The sequence below is a fragment of the Gasterosteus aculeatus genome, chromosome 21, assembly GCF_964276395.1.
Source record: "Gasterosteus aculeatus chromosome 21, fGasAcu3.hap1.1, whole genome shotgun sequence".
In the NCBI taxonomy this organism is placed as follows: domain Eukaryota; kingdom Metazoa; phylum Chordata; class Actinopteri; order Perciformes; family Gasterosteidae; genus Gasterosteus; species Gasterosteus aculeatus.
In genome coordinates this window covers 17,193,912-17,217,916 of record NC_135708.1, presented here as the reverse complement: position 1 = coordinate 17,217,916, position 24,005 = coordinate 17,193,912, and the positions used below count along the sequence as shown (strand labels likewise).

General features: G+C 47.6%; 2 protein-coding genes across 4 annotated transcripts; one reads left to right on the top strand and one right to left on the bottom strand.

Annotated features, from left to right (window-relative positions):
• Window positions 1-19: 19 nt before the first annotated feature.
• Window positions 20-15,255, bottom strand: smchd1 (structural maintenance of chromosomes flexible hinge domain containing 1). Of its 3 annotated transcripts, XM_040167890.2 has the most exons (47): window positions 14,950-15,255; window positions 13,878-13,953; window positions 13,583-13,741; window positions 13,414-13,496; window positions 13,176-13,303; window positions 12,924-13,038; window positions 12,705-12,824; window positions 12,411-12,577; window positions 12,218-12,311; window positions 11,926-12,142; window positions 11,688-11,811; window positions 11,285-11,465; window positions 10,401-10,598; window positions 10,200-10,313; window positions 9,981-10,087; window positions 9,679-9,761; window positions 9,479-9,592; window positions 9,277-9,360; window positions 8,472-8,591; window positions 8,249-8,393; window positions 7,913-8,015; window positions 7,725-7,797; window positions 7,380-7,519; window positions 7,051-7,179; window positions 6,503-6,724; window positions 6,275-6,417; window positions 6,004-6,089; window positions 5,800-5,918; window positions 5,475-5,636; window positions 5,261-5,389; window positions 5,105-5,184; window positions 4,844-5,001; window positions 4,634-4,752; window positions 4,485-4,546; window positions 4,101-4,188; window positions 3,893-4,024; window positions 3,650-3,817; window positions 3,433-3,559; window positions 2,945-3,064; window positions 2,761-2,840; window positions 2,545-2,664; window positions 2,222-2,403; window positions 1,589-1,698; window positions 1,130-1,200; window positions 877-1,045; window positions 628-786; window positions 20-544 (listed from the first exon to the last, which is right to left on the bottom strand). In XM_040167890.2, exons 1-47 carry the CDS (start codon window positions 15,070-15,072, stop codon window positions 465-467), a joined length of 5,883 nt encoding a protein of 1,960 aa, XP_040023824.2. In that variant the 5' UTR covers window positions 15,073-15,255; the 3' UTR covers window positions 20-464. The 3 variants fall into 3 exon arrangements, 2 of the variants coding, with proteins under 2 accessions (XP_040023824.2, XP_077952103.1); XR_013454105.1 differs by lacking the exon at window positions 2,761-2,840; XM_078095977.1 differs by lacking the exons at window positions 13,414-13,496; window positions 14,950-15,255 and having other exon boundaries at window positions 13,176-13,354; window positions 13,878-14,020.
• Window positions 15,226-23,478, top strand: mettl4 (methyltransferase 4, N6-adenosine). The gene is made up of 8 exons (XM_040167899.2): window positions 15,226-15,599; window positions 15,914-15,979; window positions 16,698-17,064; window positions 17,265-17,334; window positions 17,436-17,610; window positions 17,687-17,793; window positions 17,891-17,982; window positions 20,558-23,478. The coding sequence occupies exons 1-8, from the start codon at window positions 15,372-15,374 to the stop codon at window positions 20,824-20,826; spliced, it is 1,374 nt and encodes a 457-aa protein (XP_040023833.2). The 5' UTR covers window positions 15,226-15,371; the 3' UTR covers window positions 20,827-23,478.
• The last annotated feature ends 527 nt before the right edge of the window (window positions 23,479-24,005 follow it).

The window sequence follows — 24,005 nt, the reverse complement described above, 5'->3', positions numbered from 1 at the left end:
ACAAAGGCAAAAGCAGATCTTAGAAAAATGTGGTTTTTTTTTATAGAGAATAAAGCAGTTCTTTGAAATTAATCATTCCATCCACATCTGCCAAGTAAACCCCCAAAACTATCCGGCCCCAGAGGAGGAGGGTCGGCTCGTAAACAACACGGGCGTGCTTCTGTCGTGCGCCTTTTAAAATATCCAATGTGTGCAGCTCGCTCCAATACGCAAACTCATGCGCGAAATATGCGACTTAAGCACCAGTATGAAAGTCTGCGCTCCAAAGAATGTTTACAGCAACAAGTTTGTAACAATTAATTTCAGCATTTATGGTAAAACAGGTAAACATCAACATCCACTGTCCTCTGATTCACATCTACAAAAATAATGGTTGGATGGATGGATTATTATAAAATCATTAAAAGATATACAAATAAAACTCTAGAAGAAGAGATCGGTTGGATCGGTCCATGTCGCGACCTCTACTTGAATCTCTTTCCCGCGATGCCGGATAGCTGGGCCCTCTCAAGGCCCCGTTTCACTGCTCTTACTGGGGTCGACGCTGGAAGCAGAATGCAACAGAATGAAAACAACATATATGTATGTTTGAAAAGGACCTCTCTGTCCTTTCCACCTGAAACATACCGAGCTCTCTCTCGTTCTCCTCCAGCTGCGTTATCATCTCCTCCATTTGTTTACGCTGTTTCAGACTTTCAGGAGACTGCATCATCTTCAAGTGAGCCCCTCGTTCCTTCGCGGCCTCTTGCTTCTTCTCCAGAGCGGACCGGTGCTGGCTCAGCAGCTCTGTCCAGAACAACGAGAGACGTTCAAGCGCAATCTGACTGACCGAGCAGGGTCACAAAAGGCAAAGCGCAGACACGTGAGTGACGTCACCTATGTGCTCCTTTAAAGCCGCGTGATGCGGAGGGAGGGGGGCTCCGAACACTTTTAACGTGTGCATCGGTGGGGCTCTGTTCTGCGCGCCTCCGAACTTGCCGTTGCCACTGATCCTGTCGCCCTGCCGGGTCAGGATGGTGGGACACGGCATCTTGTGCTGTACCACCTGCAAGAAACGGCACTTTGTGAGGAGGAAAGAAATAGGGCCGCCGGTCAGAAAGGTCACGCCGCGCCGGCGCTCATCACCCACCGCCTTCCGGTAGTGGTTTGCCGAGTTCAGGTCGTCCATCAGAATGGTGTTCCCCAGGATGCTTTTAAAAGCTGAAAGCACGGAGAGGCATTCGAAGAAAGAAAAAAACAACAGGCATTATTTTATGTCGGTACGACGGAAGAACCGGCACAGAAAGGAGATTGTTGGAGACTGAGGAGTTTCTGATACATTTCTGTTCAATTTGAGCAAAAAAATAATCATTTTCAGCTCCCCCCCCCCCCGTGACGCTGTTTCCCAGATGGAACCATTTACCCGGAACTCAGTAGTAGGAAATACCCCAACATACAAACAAAAAGACCTGGGAACCCTCTGAAAGCCCCCCCCCCCCCCCTCCCCACACACACACAGGGCTTCTGCACTACGGCAAATATAAACTGGCAAGCACAACGGCTAGAACATGCTAAGCTAAGCGGGGGCAACCCGTGTGAGGCGGCTCACCGGTTCGACAGCTCTGCGGGTCGCTTGAGAAATGCAGGAGGTCGATGGCGTAGACCGGGTTCCCGGGGGGGTCAAAGAGCGCACGGCCATTTCTTATGTGTGGCAACGGTCTGCAACAAATGCAAATGTTATAAAAAAGAAAAATTTCAGCAGTCAGCTGTTAAAAAACAAACAAAAACCCCCCAGAAAAACAATGTAATAAGAGAAATTGAAACACACACAAACCGTCACAGCTTCCCAGAGCCCAGTTAACTAGAGCAACACAACACTATTCATTTATGTCAAAACTGGCTAAATATGATGAATGAAAAGGGGACGTAACTTCAAATACATTTATGACCATTTTATTATTTTGTCATCTATAGAGTAATTGTACTTTATTGTCAGAGAGGGGGTCACTGTTCACCTTTCGGCACATTCTTTCTCACTAGTTTGTTCAACATGGAGGTGCCACAAGATCTTTAAATTACTATTGTTGGAAGGCTGGCAGCAGGAGCCTGCTTAAGAAATAAAAAACTATAATCAAGCGCGCGCAGGAAAGCAACTCAGGCACCAATACGGAAATGAAAGAAAATAGAGACATACAGCTGTTGAAGAAGGCGTCGTTTAATAAAAGGGATCCATCTTAATTACCTGTTGTCGTCTCGCACAAACATAGTCTCCAGGGACATGACCTGCTGCTGGCCTTTGGTGTCCTTGTAGATCCTCTGCGCGGCCGCCAGCGTCTTGGTGAGGACGCAATCCATGTCGCCCCTGATTTGCCAGGAGATCACCCGCGCGGCGTCGGCGTCCTGCACTAAGGCCAAGTGGCCGACCTGCATTCAGAAGGTAAGAAATAGAAACAAACCGTTATAGCGGAACAGGCAAAGCTTCTCTGAAACTCGCACACATCTGTATGGAGGTCGTCCTTCAGTCAAATTACACCGAGGGTTTTCCAGGCCCTCGGCCAACATTACCGCTCCCAAAACATCCTGCTGCCCTCTGAATTGGTCGGGAATGGAGCAAACTCTGTGTGATCGGAGGATCTGGTCCAATTCAGATCGCTTTCTGGTTAGGAGTTCTTCAATTTCTGGGATCTACGAAGAATAACAAATATGTAAATGTCACCTCCAGAACACACCCATGTATTTAGAAATGTATGTATCTATTTATTGAGAACATCCTACACGTACAGTTTGGCCACTTTCCAACTTCCTCTTGATCAGCTCTTTTCGAATGACAGACTCTTTTTCACTTTCATTCAGACATTGAGCTATGATAGAAGTATTTGCAATTAGTTAACATTTTAAACAACATTCTTGAGTTAACAACAACACAATTCTGCTTGTTTGGACAAAAGAAAAGAGGAGATCTTACAGGTCAGCGCAGCAAGGAGTTCAGTTGATGTGGTGAAGTTTTCCCTGAGCGCTTCGATAGAAGTCGTCAGCGTGTTTTTCTTCTTGGTCAGCTCAAACATTTTCTGTTGGTTCTCAGCATCTAAGTCCGAAAAAAAAGACAATAAAAAGACAAACTTTTGGTAATTTATTGTCTGACTTATTTTGTGACAGTGTTGAGTTGAACCCATTTTTTTGAAAAAGAGAAACAACTTTGTAAAATCCTTGTGAAGTGAAGCCTCATTTGCATATTGAAACACAACAATTTGAAGTCTTAACAAAAATGTTTAACCAGTGAGACATTGAGGTAATATCTCACTAATAGGAGACAAAGAGATGCATCTTGAAACCAAAACTCTCTGCACAGATAACGCTGAATCAGGGAATGAAAAGGTCAAACGTTGCTTTCACGTCACATTAAAGCTACAATGATGTTCACACGTGAAGCCTGACAGAGATCTCACGCCCCACCTTTGTAAAAGTGGAAGAGCAGCGGAAAAGGGTCGAGGGTCGTGGGAACCATCGGCCCTTCTGGTCTGAAGAGCAGCAAGTAGTCACTTCCGTCCTCCCCGGGGCTGTTCTCCATGAGGACCAGCCTCTGTGCACAACAAGAATCACACCATCATCACGCGTTCAGCGCGCCCCGTCGCGCCCCGTCGGGATAGAAAAGCGGCGTCCGGCGACTCACGGTGAAGTGGGCCTTGCCTTCCACCAAGCTCGTCGTCAAGCTGTTCCTTTGGCCCTCGAACAGAGGGACGGACTGGCCGCTGCTGCCACTGCCGCCTCCACCAAGCTTCTCTATGGAGACGACCACCGTCCCGCCCAGGTCCCGCCCCGCCGCGTTTCCGTGCTCGTCCTGGAATCAGTCAAAGCAGCTCCGTTAACCAGCTGCTGGGCGACGGCTTTAAAAGTGAACCGGTTGTCCGCTCACCATTATCCTCAGGGTCATATTCTCCACCAAGGTTCGGTGGGCAATGACCTTGCTGTCGGAAACAAATCGGGTGGGTGGCGGGGGGTCGGGTGCCAGCCTGACGGGTTGATTGGCCACCACGTCTATGGAGATCTAGGAGGCGGGAGACACTGCTGGCGTGATGACCCTGACCTTCTACTGCTGGATGGGATTTCTAGAGTCAACCAACCTGATTACTGGACAGGAGTTTTCCATCGTCTATTTTTAGAGAGAACTGGATGGTGTACTTTCCAACTTGTTTTGGGATCGGTTTATCTCTGCAGTGAAAGAAAACAAAAACACATTTACATTTCTTAAAGGAATAGTTGAACAAAGGAAAACTGTTTCCCACGTTTCTGGGGCTTGCTAAGCCAAGACTAAATATTTACGGTCTCATCCTTTTATTACCGGAAACATGAACTGTTATTTGAGTGTAAACTAGCTACTTTACTGTGGAGCAATCTGCAGACTCTTTTCCCACAAGTCCATTCCCACATCTCTTGGCTCCCCGGAGGCTAAATTGAGTTGTCGAACATCCTGCAGCCACTCAGACGGGACGCCAAAGGCGCTTTACCTGAAGTGGAAGCGGTCCTTCTTTTCGTCGCCCAGTGGTTTACAACACTTCAGCTCAGTGACCTACGAAAGAGAAGAAGCGGTTCAGAAGAAACGCAGCTAAAGAAAAATAGAAAGAAATCTGTGACAGCTCCAACGTCTTGAAGTCACCTCCGGTTGCGGAGAAGTGTTTTGCGGCGGCGCCTCCTTCCACAGACGCATGGACGCAGCAGCGGGGTTAAAAGTCGCCATCGGGCAGCCCTCATCGGACACCACGGTCACAGAGAACACTGAACACACACACACACACACATATATTATCATATATTTTTTGCATGCAGGGAAATAAGAGCTCCATAAAGATTTGAATGGGAGGCAGACCAGGGAAGCGGCCTCCGGCAGGAAACACGGCGGCGGTGTTGTACTCCACCGACAGGCTGACGGGTTTGTTGGGATCCGGTATGACGGTGAGATTCACGGTGAAACCAGGGATGGGTTTCTGGTTCAGGGAGCCCTCGAACACCAGCTTATAGCACCCCCTGGTGGAACAACAGGGTAACTCCCGTCAGTTTCTTTAGCTGCATTACGACGACAGAAGGATTCCCCCCTTCATGCACGTCAGTTTCATGAAGCGACACTCACTTTGGTCCGCTCACGCCGCTCACGGGGAAAGAGGCTTTTCCCTCCGCGCTCACCGGTTGTGAAATAACAGCCGTCGTCACCTAAGGCAAAAACAATCGTTATCCACCCGGACGGTTCCTTTTGAGCCGTGTGAAAAGCGGCGAGCGGCTCGCTTACCTTCAGCGTCGGGGGGGAAGAGTTCACTCTCACCACGACCCTCTGGTCCGTGGTCGGGTTCCCCCACTCGTCACACACTTGGACGACGAAGGGCGTGGCGATGCCGTGGCCGTTCAGCACCTGCAAAGGCTTGAGTGAAAGAATGAAAATAAAAGAAGAGATGAAAAGTCTTTGTTGAAACTTTTGACATGGTTGGAATCAGCTTCTTTCTTACCATCTCTGGCCCGCTGGTGAGTTTGAGCAGCGCGGGGACTCCGGCGGTCACTTTCACATGGACGCGCTCCTCGAAGCTCCCGTAGGTGAAGCACAACTCTCTGGGGCCGAGAGGCCCCGAAAGGAACTGCACCCCCGTCACCAGAACAGAACCGCTGCTCTCCTGATTGCAGAACGCGTCGGCCGTTAGTTTCAGAACATTTACACGCTTTGAGGAAGAAGTAGTCAGATCCTTTACTGACGTAAAAAACTATTGTTGACACAGTCTAAAGGAATAATTTAGTTTTTAGTTTCTCTGAATTACGTTTGTGCGTCTCTTTTCCCACCTGCCAAACAAAGTCGATGGCCGATTTGTCCAGACCGTCCGCTTCCACAGTGATGTGATCCTTACAGGTGGAGCTAAATGTCAATGTGGAATTATCATACTGGTCCAGAAGCTCCAAGCCTGCAGAGGGAAAAACGTGTGTGTTATCCAGTCTGCAGCCAGATCCTCAAAAATGAGATCTCAGCGGGTTCAGGATGAAACTAACTGATGTTTCCAGGGAGGATTTCACCCAGCTTCACTGTGTTGTGTAGCGGAGTTGCTTTGAGTTTAGTTGCTTCATCCGGACGAGGCCTACAAACAAAAAGAGAGGATGGGTACAAAAAAACAAACAAAGACTTATTTGCTGCTTTCTCGCAGAGAGTTGGGGGAGACAACGAACACCACTCTATCCGTTAAATATGAAGCTGAAGCTGTTAGAGGAGTTGTTCAAACGCAGCCACACTGAATCAAAGCTTTGAGTCGGGTACGCGGCTTACACTATGTTGAAGGAGACGGAGACATTCTGGTCCTGGTAGGACACCAGGTAGAAGATCGGCGGCTGCACCTGCGTGGGCACCTGTAAGACAGGCAGCTTCCCCAGGGCCAGGTCTGTAACGTTGACGTCTCCCGTCCAGTTGACCTTCAACACAGTCGCAGTGACCGAAGAGAAGTCAGAAATGAGACGCAGCGCGCTCAAATGCAATGGCATCAGAGACCGGACACACCTTGATCCTGCGGGCGATCTCCTCGGTGGGAGGGACCAGTCGACCCGCCTCGTCATACAGCTTGTAGAAGAGGTTCTCTAGCGAGCCCCCGGCCAGCCACTCTATCTTCTCGCCGTTTCTCAGCACCAAATTGTCATCGCCGCAGAGCTCCATGCGGGAGACTCTGGTGCTGGGCACCACCTTCAGCTTCCTCAGGACCAACGGGACCTTCCACTTGCTCTTCTGCAGGGGGAGGTGGAGCAGTCACATACACAATCAAAAACTATCATGTGGACATAATGAAACGTGGTCACACTACATATTCGTAAAATCCCAATAGACTGAAAGCCCCTCTAAGTAAGATGAGACACGACCTAACAATGCCGTGCATGTCGGTATTGATTAATTGTCTTTTTGCTAAACCCCGGTAAGGATGCCCTCGCTACCGACCCCGGGGCTGTTGCTTGATAAACTGTTGCGTTCGATCCTTCTGCACAAAACTCTTCATTCGGTCAAACCTCCACCACAGTTACAGCGAAGCAAAGCGCTCGCTCGTTCTCTTTACTCACAGGCATCTCAAACTCAACGGTGAGGTTCTGCGGCTCCCCGTTGGTTATTTGCAGGTTGATGGGCTTCGTCACAAGCTGTCCAGTTCCCGAGGCGCTGCAGTCGGCCGTCACCGGCGGAAACCCCTTAACCTGATTTTATGTTCAAATATAAAAAGAAGGTAGAACAGGTGAGTTAATGAGTCCAACCAAGCACACAGAACCCTCTGCGTTAATCAAAACGGTTTTGTGTGCTTCTTCTCGCAGGAGTGCAATTGAATTTTCTGTTTTAGTTCTAAAAGACTCCACAGCCGATAGAATAATTTTTTCCTTCCACACCAGCCAAACGGTACCTGGCAGGAAACGATCTGTTTGGCCTGAGCGGTGATGTTTCCGGCCTCATCGTGGACTTCGGCGGTGAACGTGACGGTGTTTCCGTTCTCCAACGCGATCGGTTCGTCTTCTGGCGTCACGTGGAGGGAATGTGGATTACCTGAAAAGAGTGTCAATTTAAAGAAGTTAAGAGCTCCAATACTTTATTATATAACGATATAAAACAGTATGAGGTGGAATTGAAAAAAGGTTTACGGGATTCATGTAAACAGGACCGTGAAAACGACCCCTCTTGTTGCATGTGAATTTGAGTTATTGCAAGGTTATTAAAATGTTCTAAACAAATAAAATACTTGCAGTCCTACCAGGAAGAAGACAGATCTGGACCGTCTGCGTGTCCGTCTTCAGGCCAGGCAGCGTGACGTTCAGGTCATACATCTGCAAAGAAACGGCTGAAGGATAAACATTTGTGGCCCAATCTTTTTTTTTTTTAAGTTTGCACTCCATACTCCTTCAACGTGTTTATTTCTCTGTATTAAATAGATTTTCTAACCTTTGATTTCTGGCAATTCAGCACTTTTCCTTTTGCTTTGACACTTCTGATGGTGAACGTGGTCCCAAGGTTGCTCACGGCCTCGTAACTCAGCTCCAGGTCCCTAATTAAATAATAATAATAATAATAATAATAATAATAATAATAACGTTAAAGGAGGGGGGGTACGGGGGGGAGCGCTCTCCTACCCCGTATCTGTCAAATTAAAACATGGTAGGATCTATGAGCCAATGATACATACATATATACAGGCTTTTAAATCAGCTGCATGGACTGCTGTGTGTTAGATCAAATGAACATGAAAAGAAGGGTCCATTGAAAGCGACAGTGACCCACCTGCATTTGAGTACAGGTCTGAGATCAGGAGGCGCCACCGCTGCGTTGTCATGAGCATCTTTTATAAACAGGGAAATGTTGAATGGGACTCCCACGTGGGGCGGGGTGCTCACAGGGCTGACGACAAAGCTCTCCGGCGTGCCCGCTGAGGAGGAGAGTGCACAGTGTGGGAATCGCTTCTGCCCCAGTGATGACCGGTCCGACGGTTAAAGTCTCTCCTTACCAACGATGGTGAACGTCAGCTTGAAGCTCGGAAGCTGTCTGCCTCCAAAGACGTAGGCGTTGCTTTCGCTTATCTTCGTGTTTAGGGACAAAGTATAGTTCCCCGGGTTGGTCAGATTTGCTGCAGAAGATGAGATGTTTGCGTAGTTTATAATATATAGAAACATCTAACATGAGCCATAGATGTGGCAGACAGGAAGAAGGTCTGACTTTTTTTCATCGTGCACAGTGAAGATTTACAAACACACATCAGACAGGTCCCCAAGTTTAGCAGGACGGGTGTGTATGCAGACGATGAAGGAATACACCCCCGGTGTCTTAACCCCAGTGGATCATTTTTGACAGGCAAACAAAAGGACGTGCAGTTATGAAAACACTGCTGCCAAAGTGCATTTAGTTTCATAAGAGGTATTAATTATCCCCCCTGACAGTTCTGCTCGGCTCAGACAGAAGAGGCACTCGGCTTGTTTTCTCTCTCCCAGTAGATTTATTCGTCTCACAATCTCCTCGGCGGCCTGTGAGGCTTATCGGGAGTATGTCTGGAATGAGGCCTTGTGGCCTCCCACGATTGCCCAACATAGTTGAATGTGAGCATAAAAAAAAAAATAAAAAAATAAAAAAAAAAAGGTACAAAGACATCAAGACTCGAGCGTAATCAGAATTTGGGGGGGGGGGAAACGGGGATGTGACGAATGTCCGGCCGCGTGTCACGTCTGGTTCAGCGCTGGCAGCAGGACGTGTGATAGAAACGGGTTGTAATCCACTGCGACATTGATGACGGAAGATAATAAACAAAAACACACTACCCGTTTTCTTGAACGCATAATTCCAACTGGGGGAATGTTGGGCAACAGAGTGGAGAACCGTTTTATGATCTTCTTTTGCAGGACCTGCATAAGAAAGACAAACAAAACAAGCAATTTGTGTATCACCGTATCTCAGGATGTGATCTCGCCATGACATGAAAGATTCATCATATTGAACTGGTTTCATATTCTATTCTCTTACCGCGGTGGACGATTTTTAACTCTACAAACATTTTTTTTCCTTTTCCCAGGCCCACTGATGGCATCTGGGATAACGACTCTCCCTTCTTGTTTAGAATTTTCACTTGTATTGGCCCTGAAATCACACGTGTGGGAGAGAGGACATATTTTCAACACCACCAGGTCTCTTTGATCAACGGTGCAGGCCGTGCCGCAGTTTACCAAACTCAGTCCCAGCTGCACGAGACGCATTCTGTGGCCAGGGGTTCCCCTTCGGCCATTCCACTTCCAGGAGCTCCGGAAACCTGCAACAAACAAATAAATAACGGTCACTTCAGCTGATGATGAAATATAAAAACTGACGTATGTACTGAATAAACTACACAACACTTTTTTTGTTTTAAGGGTTTCTGCAACACTCAATTGAGGCAGTTTAAAATGTACCTATGGTGGTCTTCCTTGGAATACATTTAAAAAAAAAAACATGGTAAAACCCATAAAATAATAAATAAATAGATGCTTACTTGGCAGAGTCGTTGTCAATGATGCTCTGGATCTCTTCATCAGTGGCGGTCTTGTTGATCTTGGAAATGGCTATGGTCTTCACCGTGTTGTAAAACTCTTTGGGTTCCTGGAAACATTTTAAAATCATCAATATCGGCCTCCATAAAAAGTAGAAAGAACCGACGTGCGACAGAAACTGAAGAAAGTCCCGTCTCTCCTCACGATGATTCCCTCCTTACCAGAAGCACTTCCACCTCTCCCCCCGTGGCGAAGACGCTGCCCTTGTGTTCCCCGTACAGCAGAAACCGGCCCACGCGACCGTACACGATGGGCACCGTCTTCTGAGACTTCACCTGCGTGAAGACGCGCGTGCGGGCATCAACGCAACAGCCGGAATATGCACTCGAAAAAAGAAAATAAATAAATGAATAAACGCTCACCAGTTGGCCGGTTCTGTACTCTTTTCCGTCCCACTGGATGGAGGAGAACGTCGCCCAGGGGTGCTGCATCTTCTTCGGGGTCAACTCCTTTCGCTCTATGGTCTCCTTGAAGCGCTCGAACTTCACTTGCTTGTCCCACTTCTCGTGGCAGTTTTTCAACCATTCCGTGAAGTCCTTGAGGATTTTGCCTCTCTGTTTCTGAGGACGTACAAATGAATCAAAAAGGTTCAGCGACAGATTGGAGGTTCTATTTGTTTTTTCTAAAATGGAAACAAAAGCTGCTTTAAAATGTCAGTTTCTGACCGGTAGGAAGACAGATGTTCTGATGCCGATTCATCAGATTTGCCTCATCAGAGCAACATGGGCACTGTTTTTGTAGTCTTGTACATTATAATGATGCCATAATGTTTTATAAGATTAAAAGCCGTGGTGGAAAAATTCCACTGCACCAGACTCGGGGCACCGCCCTGCTTTCCTCTGATTTACTCACACGCAGCTGTGTGGGGGAAGGACAGTGCGAATGTCTCCGGTCATAAACCGATGGGAGCTGGTGACCTGGGCCCTAAAACTAAGGACGAGGGCGAGAACAGACCAGAGAAAAAGGGGCACCAAATGTGAACAGGATGCACGTTGTGTTCTCAACCTTTGAAATCAAGCTACAGTCGAGCAAATGTGCCGCTGAGCTTTCACACTCAACGCGTTTAAGCACCTTGAGGAAGGAGGAGCAGACCTGCTCCACTAGACTGCTCGATACATTCAAAGGTGCTTTTTAGGCTCTGATCGATCTTAAAAATATGTTGGATATCCAGATCTGATTCAGCTGCTACAAAAAGGCTTAAATGTTGTATTTTGTCAAAACATTAAAAAGAAAGATATATGATCACCTGTGAGTTAACAATGCGTGTGAAGATGGTGCTGTTCTGCTTCAGTTTCACCTCCAGGTCCATAAAGGTGAGCTTGTTTGTGCTCACTTCGAATCGGTCGTCACTGAAAAGCACTCCGGAAATGCGACCGTAACACTCGGCAAGCTCCTTTGGTCCTTTACTAGCAGCACACCAGTCGAACCTGTTCAGCGAAGTGTGAGAAATTAATTAAACAGTCCGCGGTTTTTCTTGAATGCAATTTTGTTGAGGTTGCTTCCTGGTCGAGAGCGTAGCGCTGCAGCCAGGAGGTGATTATCGGTGATCAGCTGCTCGTCTTAATTACCAATAAACACACATCCCTTAAGTGTACAACTAAGCTACTTCCTGTTAGTTTAAACTTAAAAATGGAAAGAATTGTATTTACTCCTGCAATTTGGTGTAAGGAATAAGCCGTCCATTCCAGAAACAGTCAAATATGTGCTTCCTCGCGCGTGCCTGTTGCCAGGCAGCGGACTCATTCTCCCAATCGGAAGCGTCATCATCTAAGGCTGACAAACCAAAAAGAAAACAGACCAACATGAGATATGCAGTTAAAAACTACACAGACACACACGCGCACGTCATAGTTCAAAGAGCACGAAGAACGTTCTAAACTGGAATACCGGGCGGAGCGTCGGGGTCTTCTGGGTAAGTCTCCCGGTCGTAGAGGAAGGGGTGGTACCGGATGACTCCCTCCACTGTGCCGCCGTCCTTCTCGGTGGCGGCGTGGAACTCAAACGTGTCCACGGTGGCGTTCAGGAACAGCGTCTGCCGGTCGTCGTCGATTTCCCGTAGGTTCAGCACGGAGGGACTTTTGGGAGGCTTCTCGCGCAAAATGATCTGTGAATAAAAGAATAAATGAAAAAGGAGTCCGCTGAGACGGCAAAGTTCACACTGTGATAAAATCAGCCTCACCTGGATGTCAATTTTAGGAAGGTGATCCACTTTTGCAGAGCAGCTGCTCGTGTCCTTCCCGTTGACTCCGTGAATGTAATAGTGATACAGGTTGCTGAAATGGGAACAAAAACAGATTTCCTTTCAAGCAGACAATTTTGAACCCGTTAGAACTTTTGAAAGCATTTCGGGTGTTGCGGGTGAGCGAACGCACGCCAGCTGTCTGGTCCACACGTAAAAGTCTCGCTTCAAGAAGGCGACGTGCTCCGGTGAGACGCCCGTGATCACCACGGCTGTGAAGCTCTTCTTCCCGAACTCCTCGCCGATCAGGGCACGGAGGCAGCGCTCGTCGTCCCCTTTCACATGAGAATAGTCCCCCGGCTGCAGGAGGAGGACGAGATGGTTGACACACACAAACACACTCACATATTGTGTTTTTGATTGAGCGGGAATTTCATAACCTTGTTTTTTTTCGAAGGTGCAATTGAGCCCTTTCTGATCCTCCTACCTTTCTGTTCTTAATGACCGTGGAGTAAATATCCCTTTTGTCCTTCTCTCTACTCTCGAATCCCTCTTTTGACAGAATCAGCTCGTGAACATCTGGGGAGCCGACAGGTTTAGTGATCATCTAAAAAAAAAAAAAAAAAGAAGGAAACAAGACATGAAGATAGAAGAAGAATCCACGGTCCTCATCAGTGGGGTAATGGACGTTGAACCCTTAACATACCCTGGTGGAGTTTCCGATGAAGAAAACGGCCTGTTTTCCTCCAACTCCGAAGTAGGATATATCGCTGTTGAGACTACGCCGGACTGGATCGGGCCGCGTGTACCCCTCCAGCTTACTGCAGGGGGGGAAAAAAAGGAAAAACAACAGACGTGAATGAAGAAAATGATGCATTCAAAAACCCCTAAAAACAACTTCAGAAGCAAATCGTGGCACAACGGAAACTAGAAGATAAAGAAAGCGCAGCACACCGACCCTCCAACTATGACTTTGTCCCTGGAGAACTTGGAGAGTCGGTACACCGCCCAGTTCTTGAGCTGTGTGAAGGTCATCCCGCAACCATTGTCCAAGACAATCACCGTAGGCTTCCCTCCATCGAACACCTGGACGCCGGAGGCAGAAGGGCAGGTTTAGACGAACAGCAAACACACACACTGGGAGTGGGGGACAAAAGAAATATGTTTATAAAATCACATGCAAATGCACAACCAACCATCCGTATCTCCACTGTCCTCGCGCCCGGGTTTTTGGCGGTGGCCGACAGAGAGTTGTCGATCAGCTCGGCCAGCGCGTACGCTGGCAAAAGAACAGGAAACAGCGTCACGCCGTCTCTCCGTCACGGACACCTCGGCAATTGCGCAATAGCTCGCAGGAGAACTCACCCAATGGATTCTGGCCCTCGCTGGCGTAGTACTCGTACAGGCCGCCCTTGATCAGCGTGTCGTAGTGAGGCGTGAAGTTGATGTGCTCCTCCGTCGCCGCCGTCAGAGCCTGGTCCTCCCGTTGCAGCAGGTGGAGGGTGCTGCCGTCCTGAAGGTCCTCTTCGATGGGGAGCGATAAAAAAAAAAATAGTTAGATCGTTGTCGTGCACACTGACGCGGGCACAGACGTGTGACGGGAGCCGGTTACAGCGGATCCACGCGGCGGACTTGTTAACCAACGTTTCGATTTACTCACCAAATTTGTGAAAATCCAGGATTACTCGGTCCGTCGTGGCCAGCACAAATTTTTCATGTGGCGGGATTGCGAATTTCTGTGATGAAATGTCAAAAAATTAAGAATCAGTTCAATGCTGCAGCTCAATCAGTCTAATATTGATCAGTCAAACACTTTGACAACCAAATTAACTTCGAAAGGTTTAGTAACTGTAACCAAAAGTGAAACCACTCTCGGCCTCTCCACCGTGTAGGTATGTGGCTTCGTATCTATTCTGAACTGGATTACTGTGCGGTGTCCTTGTGGATCACCCGAACACCACTGCTGGAGCGGGAAGTCAGCCGTCGGCTCTGACATCACGCCCGATGAAGACCCTGCAGAGGCCGGTCCCTCAAACCATCTCCGGCCTCCTGGCGGAGCTCATCTTTGGACCCTCTCCAGCCAGCTCGCCCCAGGTGACGCCCTCACCTGGCAGCCTACAAAGATGCCTTTCCCACCCGGAAACGCCCGGAGGCCCTGAGAGTCCCAGGCCCGCCTTCTTCTGCATCCCTTCATACTGACATTGTCTCTGTGGACACTTAGACCGCGGTGCGGTTATTATAGACCAGTTATTAGATATTATAGAAGGAGTTTAGAGAGAAAACACTTATTTACATATTTACATACATATATACGGGTGGAGACTGGAGGGTTATCTCAAATGTTAGTACATTACATTACATGTCATTTAGCTGACGCTTTTATCCAAAGCACAATAAGTGCATTCAACCATAGGGTACAAAGTCAGAAGAACAAGAAACAAGAAAGTGCAATTTCCTCAAATAAGCCAATTTACAATTTGCTATAGATGAGTGGCGTTATAAGTACAATTTAAGTGCTACAATGTTAGTCTTTTAGTCTTTATTTTGCGTTTTAGTTTTCTTCAGTAGGTGTTAAAAGTATTCTGAGGTTAAGCAATGAAGTTCGTATCTTGGACAAGTGGGCTAATTGAGACCGTATATTCACATTTAAGGCTAAATATGAGAAAAGTGAACGTGCGCCCAATCGTTCCGTGCGCGCTGTTGACGGGGTGTTGCGGGTCGCTGAACGTTACCGGCAGCAGAAGTCGCAGGAAGCGGTTGAAGTCCAGGCCGCTTGTTTCCAGCACTTCTCTCTGGGGTCGCGCTTTGTTTTCGGAGCGACAGTCGTACACGGTGACTCTTCTTTGATCCGCCATGGCGACCGCCGAGTAAACCGTGTTTTGCGGGTGTTATTTCCTCATCAAATTGTGCACATTAAATCCCGACCGTGCAGCGGCGCGCGGCGGTGAGGAAAGCGGGTCTGGCCCTTTAAGGACCCCGCCCTCTTTCCGTCTCTACGGTGGCCCGTCAGGGACAAACACACACACACACACACACACACAAGCGCACACGTCCGGCTTCCGCGTTAACGAAACCGTAAGCGTGTTGACTTCGGGAGAATCGAAACTACACGCAGCAAAGGGGAAGAAGCGGAATCTTTTTACGTAATCACACGATGTCCGTAGTAGTTCGCGGCACGCGGGGCTGGGTTTTGGATGCGCACGCGCTCGTCGATCGGGGTTATTCTCGCTGCCGCCGAACGGGAGGAGACAACCGAACGTCTCACTGGACGGGTCGTTTCAAAAAGCAATGCTTCCAGATGTTAAAGGCTCATCATAGCGCCAGGGCAGATGTGGGTGAAGGAAACACGGGCGTGTTGCATGAAACAGACAAAGCATCGAAGGTAAAGACTTGTCAGTTGTGCAGCGTGAAGTAGTGTTAGATTAATGTAATGCAACAACAAGTGGGTGTCAGTTCTCTTTGAGCAAAAACTGACAACAAAACACGTTTTATTAGGGAACACATTTTTGTCTTTCTCTTAAGAAATCATATTTACCAGTTATATATTGGAAATCCGAGACACCTTTGGTTGCATTTGTATTTCAATTATTTTTATATTGGAAATTAGCTGAATACATCATTAAATGAATGAATGAATAAATATCTGCTGTTTATGAAACGAAAATCATGAATTATTTGATCAAATTTGACTTTCAGAAAAGGAAACGAAAACACAGTGAACTCAACCAGGGGGAGATTGATTCACGGGCCTTCCATGAGAAGGTAGGTTTAAATACTTCTCTCCTAGGTGAATGTCGTCTTAAGAAAGAGTTGTGCGTAGAAGTATAAAGTTGACTCTTCTAACGACTGTACTGTAAATTTACTTTATTTTCATCACTTGTGCTGCAAAATCAATTCCTGCCAACTTAGACCTCCTAAACAATAATGAATAACAATGTCCTCTGATGCAGATTATGGTGGAAATTTGATAGTATTTATTACTAACTAGAATATAGAAAAATCATAATACAGAAATCATCAACACAAACCCTAAGTACAGACAGAAGTTAAATGACTCAATTCAGCTGAAAATGGACAGTTCTTCTCCCTCAGAGGAGCAGCAAGATCTGACCAAGCTTCTTGGGGAGAGCAGGAGCTTTAATACACTTTAGAGAGCTTTGTGTTGGTCAGAATACCCCCCTGCACAAAGGAATTTTAGTATGAAACACCAACGTCGTAGGAGAACACCCTTGACCTTCCCTCAATGGGATCCAGTTATATATATATATATATATATATATATATATATATATATATATATATATATATATTTATATATATATATATATATATATACATATATTTCATATTAGACAGGCAGAGAGAAAAACAAGATATGGCACAAATGGGTTCCAGATGTAGAAACACGACCCTGTAGTGGTTTAGGTCACAGGTTTTCCCTGATCCCTGATCCGAGATCAAAAATTCTCCCCCAACACAGATCAGGTCTGTTGTCCTCGAGGGAACCACGTCCTTGGTGGCTTCCGCCAGGTCCCTGGGACATCTGACCGGCGCGCCGGACGCGGCAAAAGAGCCTCTCCCCTCTCCGCAGTGCGGCCTCGCCGCCCTCTGTGAGATGGCCAAGGAGCTTCCCTCAGCGGACGACGACGACGACCAGCGGGACGAGAGCGCGCAGCCGCTGGTCGCCGAAGGCGGCCGCACGTCTCACCTCGACCTGTTCTCTCGGGTGACGGAGAACGAGGCCCAGTGGGCCGCAGTGGTCCCACTGATGGGAGGGGAATATGTGATACCGCCGCACGCCGCCTTCCTGCTGTCCGACTTCACGAGGATACGACCCCTGGTCCGCTGTGAGTGCACGCCGCCGCCAACCGGGGAATAAATTGAAGAAATGTCTCCCAGTTTTAGTGATTTCTGTTACTTTTCCTCGAGGATTTCCAAAAAAGGTCGAGGCATAAATTGAACCACCCCTCACTGAATTAATTACGGTCGATAGTTCCAGCATGACTCTGTACTCGTTTTCACCAATTCTGCCTATTTTGTCACACAGGTGGAAGACGATTTGACTTAATAGTCATGGATCCACCGTGGGAAAACAAGTCTGTGAAAAGGAGCCGCAGGTAACTGGGAGTGTGTGTGTTTTTAATAAAAAGTCTCTGAAACAGGAAACCCCAGAATCAGAGCGAGGATTCACATTTTAAATCTCTTTTTCTCCACTAAGGTACAGCTCTTTGCCCTCGTCCCAGCTGAAACGCCTCCCGATACCGACACTGGCCTCCCCGAACTGCTTAGTGGTCACCTGGGTCACGAACCGGCCGAGCCACCTGCGTTTTGTCCGGGACGAGCTGTATCCACACTGGGGGCTGGAAGTTGTGGCCCAGTGGTTCTGGGTCAAGGTGCGCAAACTCCTGAAAAGATGACGTGCCGCTGTGATTCCAGATGTTTCACCCTCCCCCTCCTCCCCCCTCTCAGGTGACCGCATCCGGAGAGTTTGTGTTTCCACTGGATTCCGATCACAAGAAGCCCTATGAGGTGTTGGTGCTGGGCCGATATCGTTGCGCCGCAGGTGACGCCGCAAGGTGGCCGGATGTTTTCCGAAGTTTTTTTTCGGTTTCGCTTGTCCTGCTGTTTGTGACGCGACCATTGAACGCAGCGTATTCGCCTCTCCGCTTTCAGCTCTCCGGGGACGCCGGAGGTTCCCGTGGAGGACCAGCGTTTGATTGTCAGCGTCCCGTCAGCCCTCCACTCCCAGAAGCCCTGTCTCTCGGGTAAATAGAGGAACGTGTTGTGCTTTCCTGCACCACCAGAGGGCGATGCTGCACTTTCAAAGGTTGTTGTGTTGCTTTGCTGCCTCAGTGATCAGCCCAACATCTACCACGGCTACTCTGACCGTTAAAATTCTGATTGTACAATATGTCAGAGGCACATAACATTCAATGAGAAATAGACACATTAAAGTAAGAAATTATCCATTTTTTGTTGTTAGCGTCATGCAAGTCGAAATAAGAGACTTTTTGAATGTTTAACTTGAGGAGAGAAGGCGTTTACGTGCATGGTTTTATAATAACGGGAGGAGGAGAATCCTTGACCAAGGACGGGTTTGCTTGGTCCGAGTGGCGACTTCTGCTGCTCGGAATTAATCAAACTGGTCCCATCTGCACTGATTTGGGGTGCTGCAGGACGTGACTTCCAACACGGCCTCCGCTGCTTGGAATCGATGTGAAACCTTGACAATGAATATGCAGGCACGATGAATAAGCCGGGCTCCACGTCACGTCCCTCCCTCTCAGGGGGGGGGGATGTGATTTATTGTGCAGTATGGAGAGCAAAACACAGCCAGTGTTTGCAGGCGCAGAGGCACCAAGAAGGCTCCACCTCAAGTGCCTGGACACTGTTAGAATACCATCATCCGCCGTCGCATCGGCCTCCAGTTAGAGGGGAGAGACCGTTTGGGTGTGGCTCGAATCCGTGAGGGTCATAATAGTAAATTGCAGCGTATCATGAAATATCAGAAGGGGCTCGACCCAGTTCCTGCACAGCTTCCAATGACAGCAGAACAGTTCATTTATTTGACAAGATAATTCAACACCGCGGGGAAAGGTGGATTCATTTCTTTTGTTCTCTCCAGCAATCGATTATGCAACTGCTAGAAATGTCAAATATATCTCCAGACGAGTGGCATAAATCCACCTGAGCTTTCTTGGTTTTATCTCTTAAGCTCTGGTCTCCGTAATTCCGCAGCACTTTGTCGAGCACATCCGATTCTTTCCGAACCGGCGGGCGGCATCAATGGTGTGAAGCCACGAGTCTGCAGTGTTGAGAAACCCTGACCCACTTCTCCCCTCTCAGATGGGGCTCCCATCACTGGCATTTCTGGTTGCTATGGAGAGATACGGGACACCATTTCACTACAACCCGTCCTTGCCAGATGGTCAAGCTGCATTAAAAAAAAAAAAAGTGTTTGCGCTGCACAAGTCGTGTGTTCTTCTTGTTAATTAGGGCTCCCTGAACCTCTAGAAATCCCTACCAAGCTCAATATTATTTCTAATGCGCATTAAGAGTCGTATGCATTGTGGACGATTATACTTGGACTGTTTCCTCCTTTTTCGTACAGAAATAATCTGGGCTGTGTTTTATAAGACTGTCCAAAGCTCAGTAGAGCTGAAGGCAGACTGCAGACTGGTTGTAATTCTCCACTAAAGTGGCTCTTTTCACACTACACTTCCATTTCGTCATTTATTGCTTTAAACACGTAATTAGAGCAGACAGGCGGATAACCTTCATGGCTCTGCCGTCGCGTTCCAGATGGACACAACGTGTGTGCTGAAAATCAAACTTAGAGATTTTATTGATTGAAAACTACTTAAACGGGGTGAGAGGACTTAAAAGAACAAACATAACATCTATTGCATCTTAGATTAGATCCGTCCATTTAGCCTGTCAGGCGGAATATCCGAATCAATGTACGTTTAATGCTTTATTGCTTGAAGTCTCTCTGGGCAGAAGTTTCATACATTCTGCCATTTCAGAGTTTGATAATTGGACCTTTTTTTTATTCCCGGTTCATCTTTGAGAGCTGAGTCACCGGTTGAGGTTGAATTAGCCGGAGAGCTGCATGTTTGGCCTTTTCCCCCCCGCGTGTCTCTCTGACGTGCCGCGGAGGGGAGAGCGGGAGGCAGGACTCCACGTTGTGCAGGTTGGACCGGTTTTGGGGATCAGGCATTCGGGCTCATTAACTCCCTGAGTGTTGCCCGAGGCAGAGGGAGTGAAACGTATCCGTCAGGTGGGCCGGAGTATCGTCTCTTCTTCTGGACTCAAGGTCACCGCCACGTTGAACACGGTGTGCTGAACCCTCACCAGCGCCGCCCTCTGCCTATTACAGAGTAACTAGCAAAGGGCCACCGCAGGAAAAGGCAGCAGGGGACTAATCTTACAGCCTGAATTTGTGTCTTTTTCAGGGCAAATGCAGCGGGAAGCCGAGGGGAAAAAAAAGGCGATTCATTTGAAGTAATTACATGAAATGCTGCTGCATGTTCAGGAAAAGAATTTTTAATCCCCCAGATACACACAAAGTACGCAGGTCGTTGATGACGAGTCGAAATCTAGTCATTCATTTCCCGTGCTTTAACCCGGAGAGGGCAGTAAAACACAGCAAACCCACGGGAGGCCAAACCGGTTGATTATTATACTGGATAAGTGTCGTCTCCAGTCTGCATGCAATTCACATTCCAACGTGACGCGGTGCACGCACAGAGTGGGAGGGGAACAGCAGGTCAACGGCGGCCTGTTATTTGCCCCATGGAGGGTTGAGCCGATCCCAATCGTTCTTCCGTCTCCCTGCAGAGGTGTTGAAGCCCCACGTTGGAGGCGGAGCCGAGTGCCTGGAGCTGTTCGCCCGAAGTCTTCAACCCGGGTGGACCAGCTGGGGCAACGAAGTGCTCAAATTTCAGCACACGAGCTATTTCACCCTGACGCCGACAGACGACGGAGCCGAGGCCCCCGGAGCCGAGGCCCCCGGAGCCGAGGCCGTGGCCGGACCAACGGCGCCGCCGGAGGACCCTCTCCCCGCCCCGGGGGGACCGATGGCCGCCAAACAGCTGACACGTCAGTGATTCAGCGCGCTTTCAGTGCCGGAACACTTGGAGACCGGTTCCTTTTGATCCGACTCCTCATGCATGTGGGATCTTTGATTTCTTTTTTTTTTAATACATTTTTCACAGCGCTGATGATGCATTTGAGGAGATGAAAGAGCATTTCTGTGCAGCTATGTTTTAAACTGCATTCAGATAAACACTTTTATTTATTTTATTTCAGTACTCTTTGGCACAATATGTGTCTTACGGATGATCAAAGTATTTCTGTTTTTTACTCATTTACTGCTGTTTTGCACTGGATTTATATATAAAAAAAAAAAATCCAATTCTTCTTGAAAGACAGAACATACAGAACTTTTGAGTTCTCCAAGCGTCGCATCATGTGTCCATGAACGTTCCCTGTTTCCACCTGAAAGACTCTCTCCCTGTGTCACACATTGAAGCCTCAGCTCAGCCATCAACCCACCGGGCCTCTGATGAGTCTCCAGAGAGAGGAGAGGCGGCGTGATGGCGTGGTGGCGGCGTGATGGCGGCGTGGTGGCGGCGTGGAGGGACGAGCTGTCTTAAAAGCAGACGACGATGAGTTACGACCACAGAGGCACAGTAAACATCACAGCTAATGAAGCCAGAGGGTCGTTTACACATTAACTTGTCAGGCTCTTTGTTTCTCCAACGCACCCGTCGATGTATTTATATTTAATTTTTATATAAAATCAAATGTGCTTTACAGATTTCCTAGAATTTTAACTAAAACACAACACGTTACTGAAGCTCTGACGTCGTCTCTAAACCATCATTTACTAAATGAACTTCATGCTGCAGAGAGTAATTTAGAGAGTAGTAAATCGAGGGAGAAGCAGAGGGATTTTCTCGTGGACTTTTATACGATCAGACTTATTTCTTTGGCCCCATAATGGCCACCAGAAAGAATGCAGGTTAAAGGCACTTCAGTTTAGTTGAGTCTAACTTTGACCAACCTCGGGTCTACGAGAGAGACGGAACAACTTACCTGCCTTCACCATACGGAGTTAACAACTGATTGACATCTTCTTAGTATCTACATTGTATAAGTATCGATGCCAAATTTACATTTTTGATGCAGAAATGTCACTGCTGCGGCTCCATGTTGAATACGAAATAAGTATTGTCACAAAGGAGTTAATCACTATTTCATCCTTTTACATTTCCAAGTTGCACACTCGTACTAAACATTGACCAACAACTTAACTGTCAGGATTTAACGTCATTATGAAAAGCCTTTGGCGAGATGGAGTCGCCAAGGACGTCTCGTTATTGTGTGTGTTTCCACAGAAACGAAAGGCGAATCAATGAAATTCATCACTCATCCTTGAATATTTCTCACAAATCGTCCCTTTATGAAACGCGCCATAAGTAACTGGAGGCTTTTGACGCATACAAAGTAACAAATGTATTTTCTTTGGCTTTTCATTGACTACTTTTCCTCCTTCGGCTCGTTCAAATCTTTCTTGCCAAGGCTCACTTCCCTTTAATAAGAGTAGAGTGTCACTGTGGGCCGAGCCGAGCTGTAGGGCTGCTTTCCTCCTGCATGACCCTCTGAGAAATGCAGGTATGCAGGTAAAGTACAACAAAAATGCAATCATACTGGGAGTCCAGCGTCACCGTCCCAAATATCTGTCCTCCGCCTTCTCATCCCCGCCTTACTTCTGCTCAACGCTCGTCATCGCCGCTGCAAAAGCCTGCGATGTGACGTCACCGCGGCCACCATCTCCCTGCGAGGCGCCAGTGGGTGGGGAGTGTGCTGTCAGGATGGAGACGAAGCACCACGGCGAAGACCTGGTCCTCCCCTTCTTCCCCCCTCCCCTCCCCCCCTCCTCCCTCTCCTCTCCTCTTGAATCACAGCCGCCCTGCTTGACTCCGCTGTGGGCCGACGGGCTTCACCAAAGTGTCGCTGAGCCGAGCAACGCTCGCTTTTGGCTTTGTGGGGAGGAGATGGAGGGCTGGGGGCTCAGAAGCTACACGGTTCCAGCTAATGAGCTGTAAGACGTCCCTACAGATCCCACAGCCAATTAAATCCATTTCTATGAATGTTAGATACATTTGAGCGGTTATGAGATCACGTTTGTATTCAATTGTTTGACTTTTCTCTGTGAAATACATGCAGTGGATTGAGAAGTTTAATTTGCGTTTCTCAATACATCTTCCTACAGAGTAGTAATTAACTCTGACATGTAAAATCGATGGTCTCTTTAGGTGTTGTGACTCGCTCTCGTCTTACGTTTGGATAGAAAGAAAAAGACGATCAATCAAGCGAAGGATGTGTCGTGTCTTCTCGCTTTGATCAGATCGGATCACTTTGCCCCGTCGTGCTTAAGTGACTAAATGGGACTCGGTCCCTCCGGTCGGTGAGCACATCACAAGAGGGGGAGATGGAGATAATTATTTCCTAAGAGGTGCTGCTTCTCCCTCGGCTCCGTCCCTTCAGGTCTGTGCGCCGATGAACGGACCCTGTGCGGTTTCATCAGTCAGCAGCATCACAGAGAATGTGGAAAAGTCAGACGTGGAAACGATGCCCGGGGAATACATCTACTACCACTGACTCTGGTGTTTATGATCGCCGCTCTGGTTCTTCTATTTCTAATGAAAGTGCTCTGTGACTAAATAAGTAGCAATTAAAAATATTTCCTCAAACTTTCTTTTTGTTATCTCACTCCCTAACTTATTCATCAGCAGATATCCTAATGGTATTTAATCATGGGGGATTTTTTTTTTTGTCCTTACACAGGCAAGCCTGAGATTTGATTTCCTCTCCGATACAAATTCAACAGATGAATTTCATCTCCTCAAAGGATTCACTTACCTCCAAATTTGAGCGTGAGAGAAATGAAAGCAAATGCTTTGCAGAACATCTTAAACGTATTCATGAGGATGTAGACTCGTAACGTAATCTGATTCAACACAGTTCTTTATGAGAGTTTTTCAAAGTCACCCAAGGGACAAGATATATCTGGCTGTCATTAAATATACATATGAAGTGTGTTTCAGCGCTAAATCGAGACGCGCTGCAGAGCTCATCCTTTTCACAAGAACTCAGACTGCAGCGGATCGCGCACTTTCATCACACCCAATAAGTGCTGAAAAGCCACATCACGGGGACATAATCGTAGCCAGATTCCTCTCAAAAGGATATAATAAATGCATAGCATTCAATTCAAGAG